Here is a 20,194-nt window from a genome sequence, read left to right as displayed (position 1 = left end):
ATCTGAAAATCAAGTCACATTATTATTTTTCTTTTCTAGTTTTATTGTTATTATTATTATATAATGTCTCATTTAAAGAAAATAATAGAGTAGTATGTCACACGTACTTGTTTTGGTCCGCACCACAAGTGTTTGGTTGTTACATGTCAACTCATGTGCGATGTCTTTTTACTCTTCGACAGATTGGTTGGGATTATATATTAGTTATTATACAACTCGTGACTCAATCATTTTCCTTCTGGTAGTTTATAAAATAAATAAAATCCCAGCATGCGATAGATATATTATTTAGATTGTTTTTATTTTGCACGTGCCATTTACAACATTCGAGATTTCGGGTAACCCAAAATCCGAGTCAAAAGTGAATAAAAAATCTCCTCAGATCGTGTACAAGATTGTGCATGTGGCTTAGTTTTCTTCACTAATGACGAGAAGAGGATTCGAGTTCATAATGGTAATTGGTAATGCCTTGATCTGAACATATGCATGCCATTACTAAAAATATATGTATATCGCACAACCAATTTAAAATTAAACTATCGGAAAACGATGTAAGGATATCACGCTTATACTAGTATCTCATCAGTATTTGTTGTGTTTTTAGAGTTAATTTTTGATCGTGAGTGATCCGACGATCTTCAATTAAAATACTGCTTGTTAAAATTTTATTGTATAGCACACACACAAAACGAAATCTAATATATAACAAGATAGCACTATAACTAGAGTTTATTTTTGATGCGTAATAATAAACTTTGTTTTGTTTTGTTTTTGCTTCTTTTAAATTTCACAAGGCTAATTAGACGGTCAACATGAAATTTATTTTATCTCGACGTACATATTCATTTATTTAAATTTAAGGCATGATTTACACAGTTAATTACAAAGCTTCATAATACTTTTCTGTCACATAATTACACCCTTAAACCTATAAAATTTTACATTTTTTTTTACCAAGACTCAAGTGGGCTTTACGTGGTTGGGTATTTAAAATTTTCTGACCCCAAGCCCAAAATAACAATTTAATCGATCCATCGGAAGGAGGGCAATTCCGTACTTTGGGGCATTTCCCCCTCAATCTAATTTGAACGTTGAGAATGTGGGCTAATTTAGTGGGCAGATGGTGGCCATAACCGCCTTAACCGTCAGTGTCCCTCGCCCAAATACACACACTAAAACACACACAATATCTCACTCCACGATCGAAATCCAAAATCCGCTGAAGAACTCCTGCAGAAGTCACCATTTGCGCATGAAGAAATTCTTCGTCAATTGTCTTTCCCAGTAAACATTTTGGTGCTGAATTGGTCGAAAAATTTGTCGCTGAATGATGATGGACGGGAAGAGGAGAATGATTTATGACGAGATGGGAGAGATTAAGAAAGGGCCATGGAAGGAAGAAGAAGATCGAGTGTTGCTAAATCATGTGAAGAAGCACGGGCCGAGAGATTGGAGCTCCATTCGATCCAAAGGGCTGTTGCAGCGCACCGGAAAGTCGTGCCGACTCCGATGGGTCAATAAACTCCGTCCCAACTTGAAGAAGTACGCCTTTTTTGTGCTTTAAGTTACGATTTTTGTTTTGTTTTTTTTAAAAAAAGCTTAATGCACTTTTCCAGGTCCCCCTAGTGTTTTCTGCGTGCATTTTACTGCAATTTGCATTTGTGTAGGGATTCGAAGTTGCATTCGTCGATTCTAATGTGTGCTGAAGCTTAGATATTGACAATTTGTGTTCTTTAATTCTCCGGGTTCATTTTTTGGTCGTTTTTATTTTTCTGATGTAACAACTTGTATTTTTCTAGACATGTTATTATCAATTTTTGTTTTCTGCAGTGGGGTGAAATTTACAGCAGAGGAGGAGAGAACGGTGATTGATCTTCAAGCACAATTCGGGAACAAATGGGCTCGCATTGCGACGTATTTGGCCGGAAGAACGGACAATGATGTCAAGAATTTCTGGAGCAGCAGGCAGAAGAGGCTCGCAAGAATCCTGCATACCTCTGCACCATCATCAAGCAGATCACACAAGAGTAGTATCAAGGATTCCGAGGCCGCTGTCTACCATGATGTTCCCTCTATCGAAGTAAGAATCGAATTCTTTTTTCTGCAATAGGAAACAATCAGGTAGTTGGAATTCGGATCCTTATGATCTCGTGTCATACTTTCAGGCTCCTAAGTTCAGTCCATCGACAGAGGAAGAATCAGTGACCAAGCCCCAGTCCTGCTCATCATCGCGGATTCATGACTCCGAGAAGACGATCAAGATGGAGACAATGTCTGATATAAACTACCCAAGCTCGCTGTATTATGATTCGAGCCTTTTTCAGCTTGACTATGATATTGAAAAGAAACCATTTATCGAGCCACAGTTGCACCTCCCCTTCTGCCAGATTCCACAATTTCAACCAGATTTCCCTGTACCAGTCGAAAGCCAAGAATTTGTGTCTAGGTTTGGAGATCCTACTTTCTTGGATGTGTTCGGACATACGAGTGGGTCCGTATTAGGCACTGCTCAGCTTCCTATCGTGCCTTCGTGCTTTGGACCTACAGCTAGCTCTCAAGTTTCTGGTAGCGCTGAAAGTATGCCTGATACTTTTGTCGAAGACTTCCCTCCGATGGACATGTTTGATCAGATCGAACCACTTCCAAGCCCTTCAGAATGGTCATGAAGGGTTTCTACTAGCCGTTCAGTAGTTAGGTTCCCATTGGCTTTTGTTGTTGTTTCTTGTTGCAAATACTTATTTTTCTTCCTGTACTTTGCGCATTTAAGTAACTCACATAGCAGCATGATTGACTTCACGAGTGTACTTGCAGTTAAAAATGAGACATTAACTTTAAATCAAGATCTAACACATGCATAATGACGTATCCGAAACGATGTATTCAATAAATGGTGTATTCAATAAATCAACTTAGCAAGTTCAACACCTTATTATAATAGAGGTCATGCTTCAATATATGGCTAACACTAGCCTTTACCAAAAACAAATTATACAATGAAATGCTGCTTTTACTTGGAGTTCTGCTGGGGATTGTCTGATTCTTTGTTAACCAAAAGATATGTTACACCAACTTGACCTTCGGGTGAACCCACGAAGTCTCCGGCTGTAAAAGAATTGTTTCCGCCAAAAAGAATAGGTCTGCGCAAGTGTGAATAAGCACAATACTCAACTTCACAGATCATATCTACGTCTTTCACAAATCTGCAAAGAGAAGATGCTACTCCTTCCCCTGACACCAATGTGATGGTGATCAATATTTGTATCAAATTAAGACTTGAAAAAAAGTTTAAAAAAAAATGGGAATGGAAAAGCTTACCATGTGTTACAAGCAACAAGTTCTCAGATGGATATTTATCGGCAAGAGCCTTGATCACATCAAGATACCGAGCCCGAGTAGCTTCTGCTGTTTCTTGCCATTTTGGCAGCTACATTTTACAAGTGAACGCAACTTGGATCACACGATGAACTAGTACATGCGCATGACGTCTAAAAATTTTATGCAATTATATGAAATAAATACCTCTTTATAAATCTGTTCAACGCTATTATCCACAGTGCCAGCAGGCAACTCTGCTTCACAGTTTGAGATGTCGAAACTAAAAATTCCGTCTTTGGGTGCCACATTAGGTTTGATGGCTCTGGAATTCAACATTTCACACAATCCATATTCAATTGAGACCTGAGAAAGTACTTTTAAAACCATTCAAGATGACAACAAAACAAATAAACAAATAGGCCAAGTCAGAAGAATATACTTCGATTATCAAGGACACAAAAGAGAATGTATGCAAAGGATCCAAGTGGTTTCTTATACAAAAGTTAGCCCCTTCAAAACATTTTGGAACATCTTACAAGCCTATGCAAAATAATCACTGTATTCAAATTTCAAGGACAAATGGCACTATGGCAAGTACAATTGCTACATAAATCAAATCTACCCATCCCATGAAACAAACTAGACAAAAGCTACTTTGAACTGAAATAATATCTCCTCAGCATTTTGGGAACACTTCCACACTTTGAGGAGCAAAAAAGCAGACACCTACGTCCCACCAATTATTCCTTATGCTACAATATTTCCGACAATTCACAGACAATTTGAAGACACATCATAAAATGTGAAAAACAGTAAAGAATCATAATAAAAAAACAAACCTTGATTATCGAGGGATCGATAACGACGCCGCTGAGCTCAAAACCATCGAGCTCGGCGGACTTATCTTCCACGGCGGAGAGGGCCGTCACCGCTCCACACGCCGTCTGCAGGCACCGGAGAAACGGAGAGACGAAAACCCGATGAATCGGGATCCCGAGTTCCTTCCTGATCCTCCAGCCCGTCCGGAAAGCCCGGGCCTTCCCTGAATCAATCAGCGGCGGGTCCCACGGCCTGGCGGCAGTCGCCGTCCAGAGCGGGTTGATGTAGTCCACCCTGTCGCCGTGCCGCATAACGACGACGTTTTGATGAGACTGAGGCTGCTTGGGACTGGTTTCGGAGGAGCCCATGATTGGAAATGGCGTTTCGGCGTTGTTTAGGGATAGAGAGCAGTTGAATTGGGCCATTTGTTAGGCGGAAGGAGGACAAGTGGCGGTGCCTCCGCCAGCTGAGTTCTCTGAATCTGACGCTTATTTTGAAACCAAAATAGTTTTCTACGCACCAATCTTTTTTTAGCATCAATTATATTATGCACACGTAGCATGGTCAAATTACTACAAAATAATAATTAATTATGAAATTGAAATTGAAATTGAGTTCGAATATAATATAGATAATTCACTTTTTATTTACCTTTATTGTTTGTAAAATATAAGTTGGAAGTTTCACGACTATGATTATTTGTCATACCAATGAAAATAGTAAAATACATTAGAAATAAAAGGAAAATAATATATAAAGTGTGCTTTAAATCATTCTTATGCTTTATCCCTCCAAGTAACATAACCTCAAGAAGTGTATACAAAAATATGACGTAACAAAACATGGATATATTGCAAAATACAAATCGAAATTTTATGGCTTTTGATTAAAGATTAATTTGATGTAGAGTGTTCTTTTGGTAATCAAAATCATTATGAAGATTTTCATATATTATTTTATGAATTTCCCAATTAAAGAAGTAATTACAATATCGATGTATCATGTATTAAAAAAAAATGCAAAAATGGTGGTGTGGTATTTATTTTAAAAAGAATTTGGACGTTTCTGCAATTAATTTGAGATAATTATCACTAAAAAATGAGTACTGCATGTGTGTATAATTTGAAATATGAGATTTAAAATCTTAACTTACAGTGTTGGCGTTTTTGGAAAAACTAATAGGTGCCAACGAAGTCTTTACTAGATTTCCTATATTTCCAAATTTTAATTAAGAAATCTTATTGTAGCATCATATTGTGCAACACATTGATTCTGTATTTACATTTTTTTGAATTTTAGATCTTTCAAAATTTCAAAGTAAAATTTGAATCGCCAAGATGCTATCACGATAATATTTCTGTAATCGTATTACAGAAAATAAAGTAAAAGCTGTGTACTCATTAATGTTACACCAATAAAGTTCTTTTTCCTTGTAATCTAACGGAAAAAAAAAAAAGCAATTTTGTCTACTCTTAGCATTAAGATTAATAACAATTTAAAAGCTCATTTCACGCGTCAAGGGAGGAAAAAAAAAGGATGTGGAGTTATAAATTATAATAAGGACTTAACATCATAAAAAATTTTACGCGCGAAAAACGGTTTGATAACATTCAGTTTAGTTATCAGATTGCAACAAGCCAACGACGGGTACTTATAACGGCCAATAACGAACTTTCAAGATTTTTTTAGAGCGCAAAAACTTCTGATAACGAACTTTCAAGATTTTTTTTAGAGCGCAAAAACTTTTGATCCAGTCCTATCTAATTTCGGCGACCATTATTTCAACATGATAATTATCTTGCAGAAATCAAAGACAATAATAATGGATTGTATTTGTATATGGCGAGAATATGTATTTATACATTTGAGAGTTAATCCAGGATACGATTAACTCGTTCCGCAAATCAACTACAAAGAATTAAGAAATCTAATCAATTGCATGGCAAAACAACCTTGATTTTCTTGACTTGCATTATGATCGATTAATACAATGGCGCCCAATTAAATTTTATTCTATTATTAACATTCTTCTTCTTCATATTATTTTTATTATTATCATCGTCATCATCATTATTCATCTACAATCTACGAGAAATCAAAAACCTCTATGTCTGGGGACATATCTCTTTAGCCATATAGGCTTGCCTCTTACGAACATCTTCACGACACTTCGACCTCCTAAAATCCAAGCGGCCATGTCAGCAGTTCGAAACAAGATTCTTCCAAACTCCGGAACTCGATCTTCCTCTCTATGTACATACACAAACTCGATACAGTCTCCGTATACCCTTCAAATTCATCAAAGAATTAAATTTGGATCCAAAAACGAAACACATGGAATTAAATAATAATAAAAAAAGAAGTAAATGAATTCTTGTAATGGACTCAACTGCAAGAAGTGTTCGTGGATTTCTATGGGATTGAGGGGTAAGCCATTAGAGAAAGTGATGAACAAAGACCTCTGGATTCTAGATCCTTGTTGAAAGTACTGTTCAGACAAGGGAATATATGGCTCGGCATCTGCGTTAAGGTCAGACACTTGGGAGGATCCGACCTCGTTCGCGGCAGCGTTGGTGATCGACATGTTGCGGTTGGGAGGGTTTTCTGGGACTTGTAAGGTTCAATCTGCTGCTCAAGGGAATTAAAATGATGGAGATGTATGAATTGGTTTGTGTGTTTATATAGTGGCTCGTGGAGAGTACATGTTTGCATGTCTTTATGGTATTTAATTCAGATTCATATAATTCGATAATGAGTGTAAGTAATTTTATTAGGGTGCCCCAAATGTCTAATTTACTTTCTTGATTTAAGTGACAGAATTTTGGTGATGCAACGTGTCTGGTGCAGCACATTAAAGTTTGAACATGTTTATTGTGAGACGGTCACACAAATATTTATTAATGAGACGAGTAAACTCTATCCCAATTAGGGGTGTAAATGAGCCGAGCTACTCGTGAGTTGGAGTAGTTCGGTCAAAACTCGACTCGAGCTCGATTTGACCGAGCTCGAGCTCGAACTCGAGCTCGAGAACATACAATCGAGCTCGAACTCGAGCTCGAAATATATGTATTCGAGTAGCTCGCAAGCTACTCGATAACACATATAAATATAAAATATAATATAAATATATATAGAAATATAATGTATATAATATTTTATTTATTTATTCATATAATTATTTATTTATATATATTTATATATAATTATATATAATTTTCGAGTTCGAGTAGCTCGAGATATAGACGAGCTCGAGCTCGAGCTCGAGTAGTGTGCTACTCGACTCGGCTCGACTTGATTACATCCCTAATCCCTATTTACAATAAGTAGTAATACTTTTGGTAAAAAACAATATTTTTCATGGATAACTCAAATAAGAGATCTATCTCACAAAATTAACCTATAAGACCGTGTCGCAAAACATTTTTGCTTTAAAGGTTTTATTTATGTTTTTGGACGAAATTATGACAATATTACGACACATGATTATAATATTACGGTGATGATTTTGTGCATCTATATGTATTTGCTGAAAATGGTCATATTCCGTTATTCAAATATCTATTTTCAGAAATTTGCAAAAGATGTGATGATGGGGAAATGAAATATAATGTTTATTGTTAGATTTCGAGTGGAAAAAAAAAATTAAAAATACAAAATAAGCTAGCGGGAATATGAAAATCGAACGTTACATGAGAGATCTAGATGTATAGACATCAGTTATAACGGCTAATAAAAAAATACATTAATCACGATATTTTGAATATTGAAAAAAGCGATGATAAAATTTTATTGATATCGCTTTACCCTCTATCATCATCATTTTTTTTAATGTTTGGGGTATTGATAGTAATCTTTAAATGGCACCGCTTGGTGCAGATGATAAGACGACATTGATTGATTAATCATCATTGTTTTGGTCAATGCTTGACTCAAGTATTATAAATGATTAGTATGATGCACCTTTATATTATCCAAATATATATATATATATATATCATCCTTATATTATGTATCATTATCATCCCATACACGAGCCAAACGGTGACAACCCTGCAAATAGGACTCCTTGGGGTCTGAAGTCTGAACCCTTAACCACTGCACCAATGTCACTCTCAAGTGATGAATGGGGCCTTGCTATTAAACTGTAACGATCCACGTCTTTCCACCGCATCCCTCCCCAGCCTATAGCATAGGCTCGGACCACATGGTTCGACGGACATTGCACTCATGACCTCCCCACTCCTGGCTCTGGGTTTTTGTCATCCCCAGGGATAGAACCTTGCACCTCCAGGCTTAAGTACAAGTTTTTTTCATCCCTGATACCAATTGAGCTACTACCCTCCCCAGCCTATAGCATGGACTCGGACCGCATGGTTCGATGGACATCGCACTCATGACCTTCCCACTTTTGGCAGTGGGTTTTTTCCCTCCCAAAGGATAGAATCTTGCACCTCGAGGCTTAAGCACAAGTTCTTATCATCTCTGGTAGAGGTGTTCATCGGTCGGTTCGGTTCGGTTCGGTTATCCTTTATTTATTTCGGTTTTTGGTTTTAAAAATATATAATCCGATATCCGAACCGTTTTTCTTCGGTTTGATTCGATTTTCTACTTAATCGGTTCGGTTATTTTGGTTTTGATATAAATATTTTAATTAATTTTATAAATATATTTTAAAATATAATATGTTATCTTTTAAATGATTTCTTTGTAAAACCTTTAAATTCAAAGTTAAATGACTTAAATAAACAATAATTAACTAAAAATTATTAAAAATGATTATTTATTCACTAGATATCATCTTATAAAATATATAATATAAAAAGTTATATAAATAAAATTATTAATTTAATAAAATTTCGGTAATTTCGGTCGGTTCGGTTTGAGATATATAATCCAAAACCGAACCAAATAAATTTTGATTTAAACATTTATATCTGAATTTTAAATTTCGTTTTTTGGCTCGGTTCGGTGTTTGGTTTTTCCGGTTTGGATTTACGATTTTTTCGGTTTTATCCGAAGTTTGAACACCCCTAATCTCTGGTATCAATTGATAAGAACTTGTACTTAATCCTGGAGGTGCAAGGTTCTATCTTTAGGGAGGGCAAAAACCCACTGCCAAAAGTGGGGATGTCATGAGTACGATACCCGTCGAATCATACGATCCGAGCCCATGCTATAAGCTGGGGAGAGGTGCGGTGGAAAGACATGGGTCATTACATAAATCATACTAATAGGAAGTGTAATTCCAGAAAAATATATTTAATATACTTTGCCACATGGACTCAATGTTGAAAAGCCTAATTAAGAGCTTCAATTGTTGTTTTGGTGGGGAAGATTTTGGAAAATAAGGTTGGTCAAATTTGAATTCTTCTGCTTTTTCAAGCGAACTTGAAAGAGCTATTCTTTTAAAATATTTTTTTAAAATTTATTTTAATATTTATATCTATACGACTACACTATAGATTAAAGTTAAACCCTCTATATTAATTACAGAAACTATTTTTTTTTATTAACTTATCTATTTTTTGGTTTTGGTACACTAACTTTTATTTTTTGGTGATTTTGGTTCAATTGCTGATATGACACCAAAAAATGTTGACATGACATCGAAAAATGATGACATGACACCGAAAAATATTGACGTGTTAAGCTGTCACATAAAAAATTAGACCAAAATCATCAAAAATTAAACGTTAGTGTAACAAAACTAGATGTTCAAATGCGTTTGAAATGTATGCAATAACTTGAGCTTTGGAAACTTGGTTCTTCTTTTGCCTTAATCGTTTTGACTGAAATTTTTTCAGAGTTTGGAGATGACTGATGAGTGACCCGTGGAGGCTTGATGAGATATTATGATGCCACTTGTGCTCTTTTGACCTGTACGTATGTTTAATTGTTCATACTAATATAGTATGCTAGATACATTTATCATTCTTGATGTCATGACTAGTTTTAAGGACATGATAAATATAGGATATATAATATAAAGATAAATTAAGGATAAGTTAAATGGTAGGATACAATATTGAATGTTTGGTATGATTTTAATAAGAGTGATTAAATTTATATATTCGATTTTAATGATAAAATTAACCCTACCGTAATGTGGAGGAGAATGAGGTGTGTTTATAGTTTAGATGTTTTTATATGTGGAGGGTAATCATATTTTTTTGTAGTATTTTTTTAGTTGTATTAAATTTATCACACCAAATCAAAGGGATACATAGTCCCCATTGTCAAAGCATTTATCAAGGACCCATTGACTTATAATGGACTTTTTAAAAATAAACCAAAAATAAGATGAATGAAGATAATTTATTAATCACTTTCTTATCATGTGTACCAAACTATGCCTTAAAGATAAAATTAATGAACATTTTAATCAAGTTTGATCGCCAATGCTATGTGATACTATAAATATATATTGGTGTCACATTCAAGTTGAAAAAAATACTATATGTCGAAAATTACAAAAAAAAAAAAAAAAAATTCAAAAATATCAGACTAAATTTGAAATTCAACTACATATATTTTCAAAGATAAATAATCAAAAATAGTCAATATCATCTAAGTTGACCTATTTTAGGTTTTGACTATCTAATTAAGTAGTCAAACTTTGATCTTCGTCATATAAGTATAAGTTTATTATTATTCTTTATTCTTTATTTTGTTTTTGTTTTTGTTTTTGTTTTTGTTTTTATGTTTATTTGTTATTGGTCATATTTCGTCGAAGTGCTGATGTGTCTTTCAACATATAATCATTTTTTGGTTTGACGTCTGTATTTTCTGGAGTCATGTTAATATTTTTCGATGGTACCTAATTTTTTTGGCACGTCGTTCAATGCCAATACTACGATAAAATTGATAAGACTAAAAAAAAAAAAAAGATAAGGTATACCTTCAAGAATCAATTTTTACAACTTAAATGACCAAAACTTAAAATAAATCAACTTAAAAAACGAATTTAACAATTTTATTTTTTTCTCCCGCTGTTTTTAAAGAGAAAGTTTTACTCCCGCAAAGCGGCATATTCAGTGGCAACATTTTCTTGTTTTGTTTTTCTGAAAAAATCCATAACTGAATTATCATGGAACTTGTTGCAAGCCGGCCCAACTTTTTAAATATCTAAAGATTTTATACGCCTCGGTAATTATTTCATCTAAAGACGGCCCATATTTAGATTATTAATTTCGTACCGACAAAATTTACTTATGCACAAGGTTTTCTTTCGTTTCTTTTTTTTTTTTTTCCCAGAACATAATTTATTTCGTTTAACAAGTTCTCATATATATATATATATATATATATATATATATATATATATATATATATATCGTGTTTTAATTATAATTTGTGCAGCAACATCAATCAATGCAACAAGGGGCCTTTACGTTGACATTCCACAGCTGCTACCATTGAAGTGCACATGCACGACAAGATATATATACGTCCCATTAATCTTCATGCAATTTTGAGAGGAAATTGTAATAATATAATCTCGGCCTAGCTAGCCACTTGTGTACTCGGCTAATTTTTATTAATTTCTTCAAAATTTATTGAATCGATTCGTTGTAGTTTTATATTTTGATAGTGTACGTTTGCAACATCTAAAAATAAGTGATTATGAAGATTTTCTTCACAAATTTATGAAGAAAATATCCATAATCACTTATTTTTAAAGGTTGCAAACACTACCTTAAACTATCCTTGGATGACCATAAATTCATTGATTTCAATGGAAAATCATACATACAATGTACATAGCCACACATACTTTTAGAGTTGAAAAGTTACATTAAGTGACAAAAATGTACATACAATGGCTTACAAAGTCTTGAAGTACTTGAGGTACTTTTGAAGAGACATAGTACATATATTCTTTTTTTGATAACAACCCTCTATTATTTCACAAGTGATCATTAACACGATTATTTATCACAGAACTTTTACCCCTTTTTTTTGTTTTAAGGAAATCTAAGTTAATACTGCCTTATATATTTACCACAAATGATCAGACTTATATATAAATTTGTTTTACCTTTGTTCCGGTGATTCAAACTCACAATTTTGATCTTATAGTATTTTATTTTTGCGATGTTAGTTTTATTACTTTTATATCATGTTATTAATTAAGATTTAGTTTTTGTATGTGACCAACTTTATTTTTTTTGCAATATTAGTCATTATTTTGGCATGCATGACCCAAACCAAAATATCCATATCCAAATCAGTTCGTTCTTGATTAAAAGGAATTCCTATAAATCCAACAAACAAAGTAAATAAAACAAATAAGAAATAAACTAAACAAACCACGAATAAATCCAAACGACCTTTTCTTAAGTAATGTACTTTAGTGTATCCACCTTATCAATATTTCACATCAACGATGGGGTCTTTCAATAGATTATTATTATTATTTTTTTTTTGTAGCAAAGGATCTGAAGGTCTGAAAGTGCGTAAATATATACCTACGGAGAGAATCCAACCACCTAAGGTTTTCTAATATATGGTGATGTATGTAAAATCATATCGGAAATTTTATGGAAGAATGATTAAATGGTCAAAAATTGAAAAATACATGATTGATACAAAAGTTAACGATGTAAATGACAAAAACCGCTGACAAACATTGGTAAGTAACATTCACATCTTTTGACTTTTCTTTCTTTCAAGACAGGCAGATGAAATCGAAATGTTCGTAATAGGGTGGTCCGCAGCCCTAAATTGTAGGGAAAAGGACTTGTTAAATAATTTTCATGACCCCCAGAAATTATAAATGATGATAATAACTTGCCCCCTACACACTTCAAATTAAGCAGATTAAAAGAAATCATACAACTCAATTTTAATCTTCGTGGTTCATTTAAGTTGTTTCTATTCGAATTAAATTCAAAGGTGAAATTATATTTCAAGTCAGTTTAATACTAATTTTTTTTAACTATTCGAATTAAATTCAAAGGTGAAATTATATTTCAAGTCAGTTTAATACTAATTTTTTTAAAAAAAAATTAGTATTAAATCACTTCTCGCGGGACTAGGATATACACTTGCTAGCATTGTTCGACCACTAATTAATGATGTATAAACGATTAAATTAGGTAAATGTTGTAAACAGTGAATGCTAAATTGCTAATAAATGATAAATGCAAATTCTATTTTTTAAACGAAAATTATAAATGGGGGGAAATTTTAATTTGTAAAAACGCAATTCAAATTTTATAAATTGACATATAGATATATATGTATATGTATATATATGTATGGATTTTATTTTTTCATAGCACTAATGAAGTACGTGTATGCTGTCTCTTCTATTTCCCAAATATATGCATGCCTACTTGCCTAGTTATAATGAAGTGTATTTCACTTTCAAATATATATATATATATATATATATATATATATATCTCGGTAAATTAGGGGTAAATCCCCAAACACAAAGGTATTTTGCTTTCCAGTCCCCATGCCAGTAGATTTCCATTTTCAGTACCTGACCCATGTTCATGTTTTGTTTCAGCTCCCCATTTGCCCCGAAATTACCCATATATCCTTTTTTTAAAAAATATATTTTATGTATGTTAAATAATAACAAAAGATAAAAGGGCAAAGCAGAAGAAGTCGATCCATCCTTTCTCCCTTTCTTCTTCATCGGGCCTAATCTGCGTATGGTCTTCTGCGCATCCGAGATTTAGTCAACAAATTTGGCGTGGAAGATGATGAAAAAGTCGCCTAAGCCCAAGAAGTCGAAGAACATAAAAAGGGCAAAGCAGAAGAAGTCGAGCATCGATCCTCCAGATTTGAAATCGAAAAGAGCTTCACAACGTAATGTTTTTTGGAATCCATTTCAGTAATTCTTTTCTATTCTATTTTGTTATTATTGGTTGTTGTTGATATTACTTTTTTTTTTTCGTATGCTAAATCTTAATCCCTAAATTCTAGGTTTTTTGTTGTTCATTCGCTTACAGATCATTCGAATTATAGGGTTTTTTTCTTGTTCATCCGGTTACAGTTAATTTGTTTTAATATTAAACTGAGTGTTTATTCTTCCTGATGAAATATAAAAATTATGTTATAGTGGAGAAAATATTTTTATGTGGGGCAAAAACCACACCCCTGTTTCCTGTTAGGAAGAATTATGGCGGGTAGTATCTTAAATTCTCTACGTCGGTTACCTAATTTTGAATGTTAACTTTCGACATCGGTGTATTGAAATGAAACTTGTATATTTATTTATTTAGATTGAATTGAGTATTCGAAATGCTTATATAATTATAAGCTGGATTTTAAAATCAATGTAACAATGATTGAAATAGAGATTTTTATCACTTAATTAAATGGTTTTATATTTGGTAATAAGAATGTGATGATCATATCTATATTTTGTGTGTTTGTGATTTATATGTAAGTTATTTTTTGTTTGTTTGTGATTTATATAACAAATTTTTTTTTTATCGCAGTTCTTGATCATATTATGGTTTATTGATAATTTTGTATATATATATATATGAGTTCAGGAACGACAGTGGAAGAGAACGTTGTTGATGAAGGACAAAACAAGAGAAGTACAAAACTGTACTGTAGTCGATGCTCACCCACTTGTTTTAAAGATGCGATGACAGAACTAAAACCAATTCTAGGACAAAAACAATGGATTAGGATAAATGAGACTCCTTTTGCTAATTGGGTTGACATTCCCAAACTCGCTGTTAGTAGTCGTAGAGTTGATTTCATATTGAATAGATTTCAGATTGAATCATGTTCTTTGACTGTGGGTGATGGTATTATGATTCCCTTTTCTCCAGAAGAGTTTTCTATTATTCTTGGATTGCATCATATTGGGCAGCCTGTAGACTTGGATCTAAGAATGGATTCTATATTTGTGGCTCGTCAATTTGGAGGTCAAGTTGGAAAAGCAAAGCGAGCGACAATATATAAAAAACTTATTTCTCTTGCAGGAAGTGATGATGACTTAGAAGTTGATGATTTTGTTCGGCTTTACATTTTGTTCATCTTCAACTCCATAATATTTTCTACCGGAAATTATTTTACCCCGAGTTTTATATTTCCTTACCTGGACAATCTTACCACATTCTTTGAATATGCTTGGGGAGATGCCGCGTTTCGATTTATTCAGAGAGAAATACGCAAAACTGGTAGTAAAACTTATTTCGATGGATGCACTGTTGGATTAATGGTGCGTATTTTGTTACTTTATTTATTATTGTATTGTTTTATCGATTAATTGACTATTATTTAATTTGGTTTAGGCTTGGGTGTACGAGAGAATGCCTTCTCTAGGTGTACGACGTAGTTTAGAAATGTTCCCTCGCTTGTTTCGGTGGATGGACAGCAAAATCCCATTGAACGAGGAAAAAGCTGAATTATTGCTGAAATCCATAGATTCAACGAAGGTAATTGTTTGATATAATGAATTGAATTGCTCATTTCAATTTCATGGTTTCACTGACAACATTTTTTGTGATTTTATAATTTTACAGGTCTTGCCGATATATCCTTTTCCCGAGGAGAAGAAATTGGACGTAAGTAGTTTGACCTTTTGCCAAATACTTTTTTTGGAATATGGATAATTGACTGAAAAATTCAAACCATTAATTAATAGTTTACTCAACCATAGGTGTTGAAAGTGGCTGACGGTACTACCGATGTAGTAAGATCAGAAGTTGTGAGAAAAAAATTTGTTGTGAGTAATAATCGAATGTGTTTTGAATTAGGATGTGGTAGTGTTAGGCGTCGTAGGAAGACAAAGATTGTGATTGAAAAAGAAATGATGGATGTTGGAGCAGAATTTAAATTGCAGAGCAAAAATGAGGTTGGATTTGTGACCAAAGAAGATGATCCTATTGAGAGAAATGATGGGCATGAGAATACTGAGACAAATGAGGAGAATGAGAATATGAAGAGAGATGAGAATTTTGAGAGAAATGTTGAGGATGATAATATAGAGAACAGTCAAGGTAATGTGCATATTTTCAGAAACGAGGATGAAGAGAATATTGAAAAAAATGAGAAAGAAATGATTGAAGCTGTTGGAAATTCATCTGAGATTGGATCGTCTAATGACCATGACAATTACAGTGATCTTAATTTGGTGGTGCAAAATATTATAAACGAAATTAAGAATGATGTGGGATTTGATAAAAATGATGGAACAGTTGAGGAAAGGAAAAGTGTGAGTTGTGTTGGTACCAGTAAAGCAGAGATCATGACCAGCTTTCAATCGTCAATCATGGATACAGTAAGAACAAGGGTTGACCGCAAGAAGAAAAGGAAAGCTTCGATCTTTGTGACGCCGCCCAGTTCATCGCCAAGACCTAAGAGAAAGGGTCAAAAACGGGTTTGAAATTCTCTTCATCCTTTATATTTTGGTTTTATGTATTTCCACACACTGACAATTTTTTGTTCTTTTCTATTATGGTTCATAGTGTATTCGTTTGAAGGAAAAGTGCATTGTAGATGTTGATGAGAATGCTAAGAGTCCAATGAAAGATGATCTACATGAATTCAAAGGTAGGACCGATTACTGTGGACATGAGGAAGCAAGTGATGAAGAGAAACAAATTTTGACACAATATCTTTCGATGGAGGAATTGGAGTACGCTTATATTTAATGATTTTTTTCATAACTATTGTTGAATTTATAGATTCAGAAAACATTAACTTTTTGTTTTTTATGTAGTGTCGTAATTTGGGAAGACGAAAGTATTATGTTAGATGGTCGAAAATTTTGTCACTTTGTCTTTGGCCAACCCGTTGATTTCGAAATCATAAATGTTTATATGCGAATTATGCAAGCAAAAAGTAAGGAATATGGATCTAAAATATATTGTGTGGACACAACGGTTCAGGTTCGTCTTTGCACCCCGATTATGTACGTTTTATTGTCTTTTTTGACCAAATAAGAAGTATGATATTTTTGCAATCTTTTTTCTGCAGAGAGAAATTTTGAATAGACTGAAAGAATATGGGAGTAGACGTAAGTTGCGGAGCGGTGATTACGGAGATTTTATTGCAAGCTTGACATCTGCGACTAGGGAAAGATTGAAGCACTTAAACGAGGAGTTATTTACAAGATGCAAGTACATCATTTTTCCATTGAATGATAGGTGGCATTGGTTTTTGCTTGTGTATAAAACTGCAGAAGGTGTGTTCAGTATATGGAATTCCTTGCATGATCCATACGCATCTGGCACCACAAATGTTTTTGTGAGTATTAGTAAGACCCTATTTTAATGTTTAAATATAATATTAAGAATGAAATCTTGTAACTTTTAAATTTTGATAGGTATAATTTTTTTCTGGATACATGCGGTTCCAATCTGGTTTTATCTTAGCCAATGAGGAAGTGGTGACAGAAAAGTATCGCGATCAAGGTCCAACACTTGAGTGTGGTATCTATGCACTTATGTGGACCGAATGCTTGGCTAAAGACACAGAGAAAATCTGGGCGTATCAAAGGGATGTGAATATGAATGCTTATCGAGCTCGTGTTGCAGCTACCATTTTATCCGATAAGAAAGGATTGTTGAAAACCATTTAACTTGTTTGTTATGTTGGTGGTGATTAAGTTTGGATAATTTTGTTGGTTGAAAACTTACACACATTTTGAAAGACAAATCCTTGTAATTGTGGTTAATGATTATGTTTTGATGCGAAGTTCTTTTTTGAAATGGTAATTCCAAGTCATTTTCCTATTTATGTCGTACATTTGTGACATTTATGTAGTTACACGATAGAGTTATGTAACGACAATTGACAAGTTAATCAAAGTACAAAATTGAGTAATTCCGGTACAATTATATCATAATAAGGTACATAACTAGCTGAATAATAAATACATTTTAGAAGTATCCTGACTTGTTACATCAGCCGCTATAAGCAAAAACTTAATTGAAGATGCGAACTAAACAAAAAAAAACTCATGTTTATGAGTTTAGACCCCAGTATTCATAATTTAAGATGCGAACTCCAGGTTCAGCAGATGCTCTAAAACAAGCCGCATATGCGGTGATTCATTCGTTTTATTCTCTGCAACCTCACGCAGATGCGCCCCTAGCTTCTTCAATTCTCTGTCTGCTTCCGCTTATGCACCATATTTTCATGCATATGCGGTCATTTGTATCTTCAATTCTCTGCCATTTACCGCATCTGCACTTTCTTTTACCGCATATGCGTTCTTTGTTTACCAAGATCTCTGCCCTTTGCCGCTTCTGCACAGATTTCTCATGCATATGCGCCCCTAGCTTCTTCAATTCTCTGCTTGTTTCCGCTTCTGCACCATATTTTAATGCATATGCGGTAATTTGTATCTTCAATTTTCTGCCATTTACCGCATCTGCACTTTCTTTTACCGCATATGTGTTCCTTGTTCATCTTTTCAGTTGTTTTATCTTTTCCAGTTCACAATTTGTCAAATAGTCAGATACTCATGTAATTCATAAAAATATATTTCATCATTGTTCGTTCATTCCATTTCTTTTCATGACTTTGTATTTACAACTAACAACAACTTCACTCGACAAACAAAACAAAAATACAAACTTAAAACTCCACACAAACTGAACTCAACTCAACTCAAACATACTCACTTTCATAAAATCTAAATCACCCCCCCAAACTTAAATCAAATCATTGTCCCGAATGATTTAAATCAATAAACAGAACAAGGAACATGTACCTCTCGGTACCGAGCATTAGGACTCGGTACCATCATCGTCAGACTCGTCATTTGAAGACCATGGTGGTGGCGGTGGATATGGCACATTGGTAGGAGGGAAATTCTGAGCGAGTGCCGCATTAAAATCATGCACATATGCCATGTGCTCTCGCATTCTCTTCCATTTCTTATGCATTTGCCTTTCCAAAGCATCGAAGCGGCCAGAATAGTCACTCCCTTGAGCAGCATGTGAAGGAAGTGCTGTTGACGGATGAATCAGTGGAGGGGCAAGCTCAGACGGCTGTGGTGGGGGCTGTGCAATATCTGCCTGCTGTGTCTGCTTATGTTTATCCCTTTTCAATGGCCCGACAAGAACAATAGGAGCACGAGTAGGATGAAGTTGCTCAGTGGCATCCCAAGTCACTCCAGCATAACGACAAAGATCCGTAATCAATGAAACATGGACTAAGCTGCTAAGATGAGATTTTTTACTAGCAGCGTAAATGGATTGCTGAAGCACTTTACCCGCATTAACGGTCCTTCCTGTGACTATGCAGTACACCAAACTAGCCCTTTCCACCGTAATTTCAAAAGTGTGACCCGATGGCAACATGCGTGCGGCGACAAACTCATGCCAATTATTGGCGTCCCGGTTAAGAAATCTGAAGTACAATGAAATAGGGACACCTTTCTTATTCAATTTCCATTCGGCACCCTCAATACAAAGTGCCTGTAGCACGGCAGCGGCTGGGAACTCATTCTCAGTGAAAAGCTGATAATCGTCAAATGCAACGTTCGACATTTGATACATGGCATTGATAGTTTGATCATCAAACGCCACCATTTTTCCTCGCACTTTCACTTTGTATTCATCATGTTTCACCATTAGATTGGCATAGAACTCCCGAACAATAGACATGACAGCCTCGGAAGGTTGTTTGACGAATGCTTGCCAATTACGTCGCCGTGCTTCAATCAAAGTTTTAGCGTTTAAGTCCCTCATATCCATTCCCCGCTCCTTATGCATACTTTTGAGCGACAATTCAACAAAATTTTCCGCCGCGGCAGCATTTCAAAACCTATTTTTATCAAAAGATGGTTGTCCCGAAGATGACGAGGCCGATCCTTTTCCTTTTGTTTTTGGTGGCATCCTTACACTCAATTCAACCAATTATTACAAAATAACCCACTAATCACAAGCAACAAGTGCACAATAAATATTTCAACAACTCAGCCCCTTCACACTCTCTTACACAATTTATCAAACACCTTGTGTACGTAAGGCTAACTATATTTTCCTTCACAATTACTCAATAACAATTCAAGCAACCTAAGAGGGATAGCCAAGTACGTACCTACTTCGATGTAGTACACTCGGGCAAAAGC

General features: G+C 34.4%; 3 protein-coding genes across 3 annotated transcripts; 2 read left to right on the top strand and 1 right to left on the bottom strand.

Annotated features, from left to right (window-relative positions):
• Positions 1-1,330: 1,330 nt before the first annotated feature.
• On the top strand, positions 1,331-2,666 carry LOC140888648 (transcription factor DUO1). Its single transcript, XM_073296346.1, has 3 exons — positions 1,331-1,542; positions 1,831-2,080; positions 2,166-2,666. Exons 1-3 carry the CDS (start codon positions 1,331-1,333, stop codon positions 2,664-2,666), a joined length of 963 nt encoding a protein of 320 aa, XP_073152447.1.
• A 206-nt stretch (positions 2,667-2,872) lies between these two features.
• LOC140892161 (uncharacterized) lies at positions 2,873-4,620 on the bottom strand. Its single transcript, XM_073300928.1, has 4 exons — positions 4,155-4,620; positions 3,520-3,678; positions 3,316-3,424; positions 2,873-3,228 (listed from the first exon to the last, which is right to left on the bottom strand). The coding sequence occupies exons 1-4, from the start codon at positions 4,557-4,559 to the stop codon at positions 3,008-3,010; spliced, it is 894 nt and encodes a 297-aa protein (XP_073157029.1). The 5' UTR covers positions 4,560-4,620; the 3' UTR covers positions 2,873-3,007.
• Positions 4,621-14,746: 10,126 nt separating this feature from the next.
• Positions 14,747-16,846, top strand: LOC140888647 (uncharacterized). Its single transcript, XM_073296345.1, has 6 exons — positions 14,747-15,328; positions 15,402-15,545; positions 15,633-15,674; positions 15,770-16,489; positions 16,578-16,662; positions 16,832-16,846. Exons 1-6 carry the CDS (start codon positions 14,747-14,749, stop codon positions 16,837-16,839), a joined length of 1,581 nt encoding a protein of 526 aa, XP_073152446.1. The 3' UTR covers positions 16,840-16,846.
• The last annotated feature ends 3,348 nt before the right edge of the window (positions 16,847-20,194 follow it).

Source organism: Henckelia pumila, chromosome 3 (genome assembly GCF_033568475.1).
Source record: "Henckelia pumila isolate YLH828 chromosome 3, ASM3356847v2, whole genome shotgun sequence".
NCBI classification, from domain to species: domain Eukaryota; kingdom Viridiplantae; phylum Streptophyta; class Magnoliopsida; order Lamiales; family Gesneriaceae; genus Henckelia; species Henckelia pumila.
Note: the sequence above shows the minus strand (reverse complement) of the source record. Positions and strands in the feature narration are given on the sequence as shown.